At 45.3% G+C, this 12,796-nt stretch overlaps 1 protein-coding gene and 1 long non-coding RNA gene across 4 annotated transcripts in view; one reads left to right on the forward strand and one right to left on the reverse strand.

The window, feature by feature from the left end:
* The window catches only part of LOC138491599 (ubl carboxyl-terminal hydrolase 18-like), a 1,142,981-nt gene that overhangs the window by 944,950 nt on the left and 185,235 nt on the right, over positions 1-12,796 (forward strand). For all 3 annotated transcript variants that reach the window (XM_069618206.1, XM_069618205.1, XM_069618204.1), the window contains exon 10: positions 10,892-10,941. In XM_069618206.1, the coding sequence (XP_069474307.1) occupies positions 10,892-10,941 (50 nt within the window). The remainder of the gene's footprint in view (positions 1-10,891; positions 10,942-12,796) is intronic.
* The window catches only part of LOC138491601 (uncharacterized), a 357,008-nt gene that overhangs the window by 272,158 nt on the left and 72,054 nt on the right, over positions 1-12,796 (reverse strand). The window lies entirely within an intron of this gene.

Raw genomic sequence — 12,796 nt, forward strand, 5'->3', positions numbered from 1 at the left:
TTTGTGCTGGACATGACTGGTGCTGTGGGTTGGGCCGTGGGCCGTGCACTGAGACTATTGGGCCTTGCGGACGCAGGCGTGAGCACGTGCCCTTAGTGGTGCAACCTGTGGTGAAGTTGCGCTTATTCGTGCGCTGATGGGGGACCCCCTAGTCCACGTGGGTTATTGGGGACTCATTCCCATGTAGGGGCTTCATAGTCACTCACCGGAATATTTGTGGTTTATAAATGTGTGAATTTCACTTCTTTTGGATGGTTTCAGTCCATAGGGCGTTGGAAGTGCTGCGTTTGAAGGCCTAGGGAGAGTCTGTGCAGCTGCCTGCTTCCTGGGCGCTGAAATCGATTTGCGCAGTGAGTAGCTTCTTTCTTTGATGGTCCTGGAAAGTTGGGGGTGCGAGAACTAGGCTCCTCTTTTGCGTACGTTCATACGCGTGTTAATCAACTGCTAGGCACAACCTTTTAGAATGTTGGGGGTGTGAGAGCGAGGCTCGCTCTTCCTACGCGATGTTGATCTCCGTGAGGAACACCCATTTGGAAAGTTGGGGGTATGAGAGCGAGGCTCTCTCTTCTGCGTGTGGAACCGGAGCTGCTTAACGGTGAGGGGCTGAGTGCTGGTGCCGGCCAGTGCCTGGAATTTTTGGGATAGCCAGTGTTGCTGATCTGCGGTGCACACCAATCTGCAGGTCAGGTGTGAGAGGGCATGTGGGGACGGCGCCGCCTCATCGCCAGTGTGATGGTGGGCCCTCCGTCACGGTGGAGGCCCGGCAAAGTGATGAGGCCCACTTGGGCCTAGCAGTGCAACGCAGCACGGCAATAAAGACAGGACCGCTGGGTATGCTGCATAAACCCGGACGGGCGCGCAGGCGTCAGTTCTGGTGATTCCTTTATTTTTATTGATCCCGCCCCCTGACACGTGACCGGGCTTTTCCAGGGCACGTGAAATCACAGTTAGTAAGCCTGATTTTCAGTAAAACTGTCCACACTAGTTCATCTCATTTGTGTCCCATGTTCACATAGTGATGAGACTAATGGTGTTGTCAAGGTCTTATTGCTGATACAGCTTTTATGGTCACATATTTGCATCCTTATCTTCCTGTTTTCCCAATGTATAGTTTCCCACATGGGCACCATATGACACAAGTTCTTTAAGATTTTTACCTCTTTTATAGGCAAAACCAGGTTGGTTTCTCAAGAGGGTTTACCTTCCTCTAAAATGTTCAATTTCTTTTAATGATCTTATTCACTTGCGTCACTTTGGTTGGAAAGACTCGTAAATGTACTTACACACACTATATCGTCATTTCCAGGTTTGTTTTTCATTATGCTCAAGTAAAGCTTCTCTGTTGTTATTTTTCGTTCTTTTAAAAGCTCTGCGGATTGATTTTTTTTTTTTTTAATAGCCGCAAAGAATCTGTTTTTTACCAAGTATATCAGCTTCTCTCAGAAAGTCATTCTTTGTAGAACTATTCCTTTTTAGACAAATGAAATTACCTACGGGAAGATTTTCTCATGAATGTTTGGGATGGCAGCTTGAAAACAGGAGAAGAGAATTTCTCTGTTGTTTTATGGAATGATCGTCAAGTCAAGAAAATCGATATTGTCGTTATTATGATTCATAGTAAATTTCAAAAACGGGTTCTGATCATTTAACCAAACCAGAAACGTGTTCAATTAATTCTCAATTTCTCACTGAATCATAAGTATGCATTTATAAAATGACGCCACATTATGATTTTATCTCGAAAAGGGGTACATGAATTGTTGATCTTACTCAATGCTACACTTTCCACATAAAGATTAGCCAAAGTGGGTGCCATGGCTTAGCCCATGGATCTGATAATATAGTTTCTGATGCTTGTTAATCTGCTTAGAATCACATGCTGTGCATATGGTCCGACATCCAGTGGTAACCGCAGAGTATTGCATCTTGTCTTTCAGGGACCGAAAGGGGACATCAGCATAGGCGTGTCTGTAACACTATCCCTATCGTGATGTGTGTAGTACCCAAAATCCCTCACGTGCCGAGGTCCCTCAGATTGTTTTTTTTCCGCCTGGATACTGGCCGCCCTTAGCGGAGCTCTTACTAGAGACATTGTTTATCTTTACCGAATTGTCAGTTTATTCCCCGTTAAGTTACTTTGCCCAATAAGAACATCTTCGACGAAGACTACGGGGGAATCGTCTACAGCTGTGGGTTTCGGCGCCTAAGATCCAGTGTCCGGATTTCCACGTGGTTGGGCCCTCTGGCCGGCCTATACAGTAGGGAGAGTGGGTTCGGGGTGGCCATATTGTTGTTATGTCTTTCCTCCTTTCCACTGTTTTCCTTTTCGGTCTGGTCATCCTTCCCTTTTGCTATGGAAAGGACTCCCTTTAGATTCTGTCCTGTGTGTAGGGTCAGGTATCCTTGGAAGGACGAGCACAGGACGTGCAACGCCTGTCTCCCCCTAGAGCATGACGAAAGGCGGTGTTCGGCGTGTAAACTCCTTAAGCCTAAAGCCCTTAAGGATCGCCGTGTAAAGCGTTGGGCCTCCCTCCCCTACCGCGACACCAGCCGAAAGTGACAGGGGTACTTCGGATGACCAAACGTCCAATACGGATGTTATAGACCTTGAGCTGGACACTTCTAGGTCCGCCACGCCTGTCCCCGACCCTTCCAGGCTCGACTCTGGTCTTGCTACAGGGACCACACCCGGCGACAAGGGCGTGCAATCGCATCGCACTAAACACACAACTCCTACGCCGTCTTCGACACCCTCGTCGAAAAAGGCGTAAGCGCCAACGGGCCCGCCGAAAACTTCGGCGGTTCCCTCGAATCGTTCAGATCCAAAGCCTTCCCTGTATCCGCAGCAGCGTATGGTGACTGGCAAACAAAATCTAATAAGGTCGCTACTCCCCAAACGACACGCGCTGAAGTTTCGGATCCAGAAACTTTGACGATTTCCAAGGCCTCTATAGGCCCGAAAACTACGACTAGGCCTCTACCCGTAAAATCGTCCGCTGGGCCCTCTGGTGCCGCGGACGGTGTTTCTGCTACCGACTCATCATCGGAGGCTTTGTCTCATGACGATTTGGTTACTATCTGGAAAAGCATCGGTAGGATTGCAGCGGTGGTGGGCCTTATTCCGGTTCCGCCGAAAGTTATGGGCCAATCCGCAGAAAAGGTTTTGACAAATTTGGGCCGCGATTCCAATTATACTTACGAGGATAGCCAAGAACCCCTCTCAAACACCCTGAGAAGCGCCTCTCGACGCCATAGGGCGGAGAACGTTGTTTCACCTCACCTAGGTCCATTTGGGTCCTCTAAATGGACTATGGAGAAATTTGAGGGGTTTTTGGATCGGCTGGAGCACTTTATCAGGGCTTCTGATCAGCCTTTGCCAAAAAAGGCTCGGGTAGACCCTAACCTTCAAACACAAGATGTTCAACCTCAGGTCTTCCATCAGGAAGACAGGGTCCAGATGGACACATATAGGGACATATATACTGAAGAAGAAGAGTGCTCTTTTCTCGATAATTTTGAAGAAGATCAACAAGCAACGGACAACTGGGATGAAACCCAGCAAGAAGGACAGGATCCTTGGTCACATCAAAATCAGAACTCTGATATTTTGTGCGTCGATTCTCCTCCGTCCACCCCGGCTCGCCAGGCCTCACCTGTGGATGACCAAATGGCTTTCAACTCCATGTCGAAAAAAGCAGCAGAATTCTTCAAAATCGTCACTCTAGAGGCTTTGCCTGAGCAGGATTTTGTGGAGGACATTATTAAAGAAAAACCTCCGGCAAGTCAATCCATTCCCCTCCTTAACTCTGTTAAGAGACGAATAGCTCCATCTTTAGTCACAACTGCTCAGACAAGGGCCGTGAACCTGTGAGTCGAAAAGTTATTTCGGCCCTCTCCCACCGACCCACTGTATATTAAAGGACGCGCCATCCCGGACTCACTGGTAGTGACCAACGCTCGTAAGAGGGCAGGGGTTCCCCTTGCCACGGGAGAGTCACTTCCGGACAAGGAGTCCAAGAAATTGTATGCTTAGGCAAACTTGTCACATCAGCAGCTGCTTATACCATTCGGTTGCTAACAACACCACGCTATTAGCAAGCTATGCTGATGGCCAATGGAATTTGCTCCAAGAAGGCCTTCAAGAGGTTCCTGAACCAGCCAGAACAAAGCTTCTCGCCATTGTTTCGGAGGGAAAACTGGTTAATCAGAATGTGGTAAAGAACACCCTGGACACTGCAGAGACAGCAGGCAGGTCTCTTGCACAAGGTACTCTTCTAAAAAGACATGCGTGGCTGCGCACGTCGGGCTTCAGGCCTGAGACCCAGGCCTCTCTTATTAGCAAACCCATTGAAGAGACTAACCTCTTCGGGAAAGCGGTAGATGAAACGTTGGAGACTGCCAAGAAGGAGCACGAGACTATTAAGTCTTTGCACCAGATTTCACAGAAACCCTCCTCCCAGAGGGGCAATAATTCTCAGCATTCCTTTCAAGGACAAACCAGTGCCGGTCAGAATAACTACGGTATGGGTAACTTCAACACGAATCAATCTTCCGGAAGCCCTACCTACTACCCCCCCAAGGGGTCAGAAGAGCGGCAAAGGTAGAGGCAGAGGCCCCAATCCCAGAGGAGCCTCGGGTCAAAAATGACCACCAAGTCCAGGTCCCCTCCCATGTCTCCCCGGTCGGGGGGCGATTAACATCTTTCCTAAATGCATGGGAGGAGATAACTTCAGACCAGTGGGTCTTAAAGACGGTCGCCCACGGTTATTGCATGGAATTCGCCCGACCTCCACAGTTCAGACCGCCACGATCCCGGCGCCTTTCACCGGACCGTCTTCAAATCCTGATCCAAGAGGTGGAAGCTCTGCTGGGAAAGGACGCTATAGAAGCCGTCCCGATTCTTCAGGTAAACGAGGGCATCTATTCAGTGTACTTCCTTGTACCCAAAAAGGATCTCACCATGCGTCCTGTTCTAGACCTGTGCCCAGCGAACAAGTTCATAAAACCCCAGAAGTTGCGCATGGTAACACTACAGGAGATGATTCCATTGCTGAAACGGGGGGACTTTATGGCAACATTGGATATAAAAGATGCATACTTTCATATTACAATGTTGCCAGCGCACAGAAAATACCTAAGGTTCATGATTCAGGACAAACACTACCAGTCCAAAGTACTCCCCTTCGGCATCGACACAGCGCCAAGGGTGTTTACCAAAGTCCTGGCAGTGGCAGCAGCACACCTGCGCAGACTATCAGTCCCAGTTTACCCTTACCTCAACGACTGGCTCATCATGGGGGACTCGTACGACGCTTGTTTTTCGAATACCAAAAAACAGTAGATCTCCTCTTCGGCCTGGGGTTTTCAATCAATGAAAAGAAATCCAGCTTAGTCCCCAGCCAAGTAAAACAGTTTCTGGGAGCGCTAATTAGGACGGAAGACGTTCTTGTCTTCCCCTCCAGCGAGAGGGTTCAGAACATGTTCTCTCAGGTTCCTCAATATGTAGCCAGTCGGGAGGTGACGGTACGCAAAGCCATGCGATTGCTAGGGATGATGGTGACATGCATATACTTGGTTCCCCACGCACGGCTGCGCATGCGTCCCATGCAAGAGTGGCTCAACAGCCAGTGGTGTCAGGCCAGCGGACAATGGGAAGATCTGTTAGTTGTCTCGCCAGCCCTCGTTCTCTCTCTGCAGTGGTGGTCAAGAGAAAACCTCTTGAAGGGGAAAACCTTCACCACCCCTGCAGTGGAAGCCACTCTTACGACAGACGCATCTCTCACGGGGTGGGGGGCTCACCTGCTACAGCAGACAGCACACGGAGTGTGGTCCCCTCAGGTAGCGTCCAATCACATAAACCTAGTGGAGCTACTGGCGGTATTCAAAGCATTGAAAGCCTTTCAGAAACAACTGCAAGGGAAGACAGTGCTGATCCTAACCGACAGCACTACAGCAATGCATTACTTGAACAAACAGGGGGGAACTCACTCTCCAGGGCTATCCAAGCTGTCCCAGAACATTTGGTTATGGGCTCTTAAACATAGGATGTTTTTGTTGTCCCAACATGTTCCAGGGGGACTCAATCTTCTGGCAGACGTACTCGGCAGAGATTTTCCTCTGCCTTAAGAATACGAATGGCGGCTGCACAAAGACATTGTGTCCAACGTCTTCGCAGAATGGGGTTTCCCAGAGATTGACCTGTCCGCTACTCAGCAGAACGCCCAATGCCAAGACTACGCCTCCTGCTACCCCGAGAACTGATCCAAGGGGAACGGTCTCTGGATAACTTGGTTGGGGAAATTTGTCTACGCCCCACCCCCGACTCCCCTTCTCAACAAGATAGTGCACAAGATGCACCAGGAACCAGTAACCATGATACTGGTAGCCCCCATGTGGGCCCACCAACCCTGGTTCGCTCTCCTGATGGACATGTCCCTCTCCCCACCAGTCAAACTGCCCTGCCCGTACAACATGTTGTCTCAGGACAGAGGAGGGAGCCTCCACTCATGCCCACAAACTCTGAATTTAGCAGCCTGGCTCCTGAGATCATAGAGTTTGGACATCTGAAACTCCCTCAAAGATGCATGGACTTACTCAGGGAAGCGAGAAAGCCTAATACTCGTTATTGCTATGGCAGCAAATGGAAACGGTTTGTCATCTGGTGCAATTCCAAGGGCGTCAATCCCATCGATTGCTCACCCTCACACATTGTGTTGTATCTAACCCATCTGTTGGACACTGGGTTATTCTTCAATTCCCTAAAGGTTCATCTGGCTGCGTTGTCAGCCTACACCACATCACAGCAAAACGTATTGTGGTGGAAGATAACAGTAATTAAAGCCTTTATGGAAGGGGTTAAGAGGATTTATCCTCCCATCTCTCATCCAGCCCCTGGGTGGGATCTGAATGTGGTTTTAACCAGGCTCATGGGAACTCCCTTTGAGCTTATGCATAAAGCAAGTCTGAAAGACCTGACTTATAAGACAGCCTTCCTAGTGGCTATCACTTCTATCAGAAGGGTTAGCGAACTACAGGCTCTTTCTGTTTTAGACCCCTTTGTTACAGTCCACAAAGATAAGGTAATTCTGCGCACACATCCCAGGCTTGCGCTGAAATTTATTTCAAAGTTCCACGTGAACCAGTCTATCGAACTACCCACGTTCTTCCAGAAACCTACTAACATGGCCGAAAGAAGCCTTCACACACTAGACGTGTGCAGGGCAGTCATGTTTTACATGGAAAGAACTAAACCACTGAGGAAGACTAAACAGTTCTTTGTTTCAGTAGCAGCTGGTAGAGAAGGGGATCCTGTCTCTAAATCAGCAATCTCATGGTGGATTGTCAAATGCATCACACTAGTTACATTCTTGCAAAGAGAGAACTACCCTTCAAGCCTAGAGCACACTCTACTCGAGGCACTGGGGCATCCATAGCATTTATTGCAAATGTTCCCCTATAGTCCATTTGCAAAGCGGCAACCTGGAGTTCTGTACACACCTTTACAAAACACTATTGCCTAGACACTCATTCTAGGTCTGATTCTCTGGTGGGACAAGCAGTACTAAGACATCTTTTCTCTACTGTTCCTTCTCACAACCCACCTCCAACTCCGGGTACTGCTCGCTAGTCTATGCACAGCATGTGATTCTAAGCAGATTAACAAGCAACAGAAGACATGCATTACTTACCGTAAAAGCATTTCTGATGATTGTATCTGCTTAGATTCACATGCGCCCTCCCTGCCTCGATGCTCGGGGTGGAAGGAACATAGACTTCTTACTACTTTCTCTCTTATGTACTCACTCACTATAGTCTTGGGCTCTCTCATGGCAGAAAAAATACAATCGGAGGGACCCCGGCGCGTGAGAGATTTTGAGTACTACACACGTCACGATAGGGATAGTGTTACAGACACGCCTATGCCGACGTCCCCTTTCGGTCCCCGAAAGACAAGATGCAATACTCCGTGGTTACCACTGGATGTCGGACCATATGCATTGCATGTGAATCTAAGCAGATACAATCATCAGAAATACTTTTACGGTAAGTAATGCATGTCTTTCCATCAGAAAAGAAATAATTTCCTGTCAGTGCAAGTTCAATACACAAAGAAATACATTTGTTTGGCGTAGAACCTTGTTGACTTTTAGAGTATAGAAGTTCTTCTATCATACTCAGCGTTGCCCCCTGCGAAATTCTCGTGTATAATGACACGATATCCATTGTTATAAGAAGTTCAATGTTGTCATCAAAAGAATGATTTTCAATCACATTAATCACAGAGGTTGTGTCTTGTACATACAATGTAATTCGTTTAACAAAAGTTTCAAATGAAAATCTGCAAACTTCGCTGGCAGTTCTAGAACAGACCCTGTACTCGACAGAATAGGTCGACCCTAGGGATTGGTAAGAGTTTTATGTATTTTTGACAGTACATAAAACATGTGTACCAATGGTTTATCTGTAACAAGGTATTTTGCTTCTTGTTTTGAGATCCACCCTCTTTCTAGCACTTTCTTCACTTTCACTGAAATACGTTGTTTTAAATGATTTGTAGGACTTATAGAAAATTGTATCTTTAAGTTGTTTATAACCCTCTTCTACATAGTCGTGCCTATTTAATGTGACTACAGCACCTCCCTTATCTGTTTTTCTTATAATAATATCTTGGTCTATGCTTACAATGTAATTGCTTGTAACTCACTGTTTGAAATATTCTTAAATGTTTTGTGTGAATTTTTTTCAAGTTTTTTCAAGTTTATGCAAAGCTAGATGACACTTTCTTCAAAAGCAATTGCTTTTTGCAGTGTGGCGGCTACTCAGAGCACGAAACGTAGACAGGGCTTTTAGTCCTGTTTCATTTCGTGTAGGCTCAAAACTATTATTAGCAAAAACATTTTAAGGTGAATCTTTTTCATCAGTTGTTGGAATTCTAAGCAAACTTTGAAGTTGTCATGAACTACTGTAGGTACAAAACCCAACCCATTTTCCAATACTGCAATTTCTTCAGCAGTAAGGGTATATTCAGTGGGATTCACTAGTAGGGTATTCTGCTCCACATCAAGCGAGGCTCTTCATCCCACTCTGTTCACTTTGTATCTCTCTGTAAAAAATAATTTCCTTGTCTGCCTCGGTTATCTTGATTTCTTCCTGTATTGTATTGACTCCTATCCAATCTGTTGTTTGATCTCCCCCTTCTTCTTGGGCTCCTTCTAGACTGAAAACCGTCTCTTACACAAAATTCTTCGTCCGCCAAGCTGTCATCACCCAAGCTAAAATACATGTTGCTAAACCTCCCTTTTTTGCCATTGGACCCTTCAAAATTCACAAAGGGAGTGTATCATTCCTTTGTATATGTAAATGCTTTTTCGTGTGAAAAATCTAGTAACTCCATTCTCATCCTAAAGATCCAATCTCTCGTGGTATAGTCCTTGAAATTTTCAATTTCTTTATTGATCTCATCTAGAACCTTTTAAAAAATGTCAAGTGAAAACACATTTTTTGATTTCATCCTCTAAAATTGTGAGTTTGTTTATTAATTTATCCGTCATTTTCTTATAGCCAAGACCATTGATGGAGAAATACAAACTCAAGATAATTCCTGCTTTGTTATTTGGCTCTTTACTATGTTTTTTTTAAAAGCTCCATTATATTGACAAACTAGAGGGAAAGTGTTGATGTGGCCTACTGGGTCTACCTTAAGTACTGCTACTGCATATATTAGATCTGACCCAGGACTACTGTATGCTTAAACGTTAGCCAAAGGCCGAGCACTCTCAGTCTTCAAATTAATGAATTTGGAACACAAGACACTTAATGCTGACTCAAGGACTGTTCTTGCAGACAGTTTATTTCACCGTAGATGTTATGAGCTTTTAACAAAATTTGCTCTAGAGAGCATAGGTGGTTTGGAATTATGCAGCCTCTAAAATAAATGCAAACTACAGGATCTTGATTACAATAAGGTATAAAACTATTGGGGCATTTAGCAAATGCTTTTAAATACTTAAAATATCTTCCACAAATGGGTGTATCATAACCGTACGTGGATCACATTCCCTGCCCGAATTTGAGAATGGATTACATCTGCTTAAGCCTTAACTTGTTAACTTCTTTTGCGGTGGCCAGTTCTTGGAATTCTCCGACCATGTTGATACTGCAGATTATGTTTTAGCAAGGCATGCTGTGAGACAAGCAAACATCCATTGATATATTTCCCCCTTTTAAATCAGAACATCATGTATATTTTAAGATAGACTCTGATGATCCAAACAAGTGAGAAATTATATGGTTGGGGATCATGAACAGTGAGCTAAAGACTCTGGGTAAGTCTCTCGTAACCAGGACTAATGTCTGGCAGAGGGACTCCCAGGACCCCCCTTGTTATCATGAACAGTGAGGACATTTCCATTTTCATCAGTTGCATGACACTATGGCTAAAATGCTTGGATAAGGGGAAATTTAAAGATTTATAATCTTGTTATTATTCTAAGCACCTATAAGTAAACACGTTGGTTCAATACATTTGGTATCACCATAACATTACTAATGTGACTGCAAGATTTAAAGAATTATAATCGCATAACATGCCATTTTACTAGATATATTGTACATAAAGAAATGAAAATACACTGCTTGAAAGAAAAAAAAGTCCTCTTGGTTAGTGAACAAAACTGACATTGGTGATCTACAATCATAAGCTAAATATTACCAAGACTTTGCCAGAAATTAAAAGATGGAGTACTAGTAGTAATGTTGAGTTTTTATGTCTTATAGCTATGCCTGTTATGCATATTGAAAGCATGTTGTTATCATTTCTAAATTCTGCAAAATTCCAAATCTCAAAATCTACTACAATAACAAATGCTTTTTTTCTTTTTTTCCCATGAAGTGATACAGCGTACCTGTTGATGTATTATAAAGAACAACCATACAAACCAAGTAAGTCATTTTACTGTTAATGAATCTAGATACTGTGAGGAGCCAGGAATGAGATTCAGACACAGAGAGCTCATAGTGTTTGTTACAGACTAATATTTAAACAAAAGGGGTTAGAAAATGCCTCACGGACCACGGTCCCTAATATACGAGGTATTTCCCTACCTCAACCAAAATTAAGTTTCTGTGAAGTGTCAAGATGTCCAAAGCAAAAATGTCCTGTGTCCGAAATCCTATCCTAGTCCTCATATTATAAAACTAACTCTGAGATGTAAAGGGGCATTGCCTTTTGTTCAAAAGGTGCTCAAATGCTCAAGCTCAACAATAGGTATAACTCCAACCAGAAGATTCCAATAATCAATGTTCAAAGTTTCAAAGGGGATAACTCCCTTCCCCAGAATTTTCTTAATCAAAACAAAAGGTTCAAAGAAATAACCAAGTACTTTATAGCTCAAGAGGATAACTGCTTCCTCTTCTGTTGCAACTCACTCCAGGGGAAATTACTCCCTTCCGCAGGATTCATCATTCAATACAGTTATATTCTTAAGGGTGTGAGTTTTCCTTAGGATTCTCCTTTCAAGATAACACAACTTGGGTGCGAGTTCCAGACTCGCAAAACCCCTGGCATACTCCACTGCCCGGTTCTCTTTCACAATTCTTTATGGGTGCGAATCCTAGATCCGCTTTTCACCTCGTATACTCTCCTGCCAGGACATGTTAGGAACTCATGGTATCAACAAGACAGACACAAGTGATCTCAGTTCAAGGGCATTTATTAAACTGAATAAATGCATTGGAAAAATGCCTAATCTAAACCTAAATCTAAGATGGGAGCACGCTATGACCCTCAAATAATAATAAGGCAGTCCTAGTGGCATCTTGTCAAATAAAAGGGCCTATACTAAAAAAAAAGCTATTGCCAATCTTTACAGCTAAGTACAAAAAGAGTGTGGGATAGTGTTCACAAGAACAGAAAGAAGTGTTCACAAATGATAAGTCAAGATGTTATAGCCAGGGTCTCCCTTCCCCAAATCCTCTAGCACAGGACAAGGCGGGACTCTCGAGCACAGCACACTCCTCGTCTTCTTCAGCACAAGTTTACAGTTCTTTTCAACGATATTGGGACCTTCTGTGACCAAGTCTTTTCTCATACAAATTCTCTTGCCTCAGAGGGCCTGATGGTCCAAAACAACAAACAAAGGTTCCTTTCTGTAATCTTCATGTCGGGTGATTTCTCTTCACCCTTTTGGATCCCCCTCAAGCAAGCTCTGATCCTTCTTGCAGCCTGGGCCTCCCTCAGCTGGGTTCAGTCCAGCCTTTCACTCAAAATCTCAGCAACTTTGACGTCAGGTGGGGGGCGTGGCTACAGGGCCATGTAGATAGATGTGCTCTGGAGGAGCTCCTGCACACTTCTCATTGATCCGGCATACATGTGCACCAGAAATCATTGAAAACGTGTGGGAATAACACACCACATGTGAGAAGTAATGAGGCAGACTCAGAGTGGGACACGGACCATCTAACCTGCCTGAGTTGGAAGATCTGCGCCCTGAAGCAACAAGGGGGTCCCCCCGCACGAAAATCCAAGATGGCGGGCGGGCGAACACAAAGGAACACAATACGCTGACGGAAGCCTGGCCAGACTGGTGTGCCCACAAGCACTGCAGGCGAGCAGCCATCGCAAAGGAAGACCGCTGGGCAGACCCGGGGTGTATCGCCAGATGGAGCGAAAGCAATCAGAAGGAAGCTAAAAGATTGTTGCTACCGCCAGGCCCGCATACCAGGTGAAGCTGTCGGGTGCGCGTCACGCCAGCTGGCGACTGCGCTTAGCCCCTGGAGCATATGGGCTGCCGCGGAA

This window comes from Ambystoma mexicanum, chromosome 10, assembly GCF_040938575.1.
Source record: "Ambystoma mexicanum isolate Mex_15411 chromosome 10, UKY_AmexF1_1, whole genome shotgun sequence".
NCBI lineage: Eukaryota > Metazoa > Chordata > Amphibia > Caudata > Ambystomatidae > Ambystoma > Ambystoma mexicanum.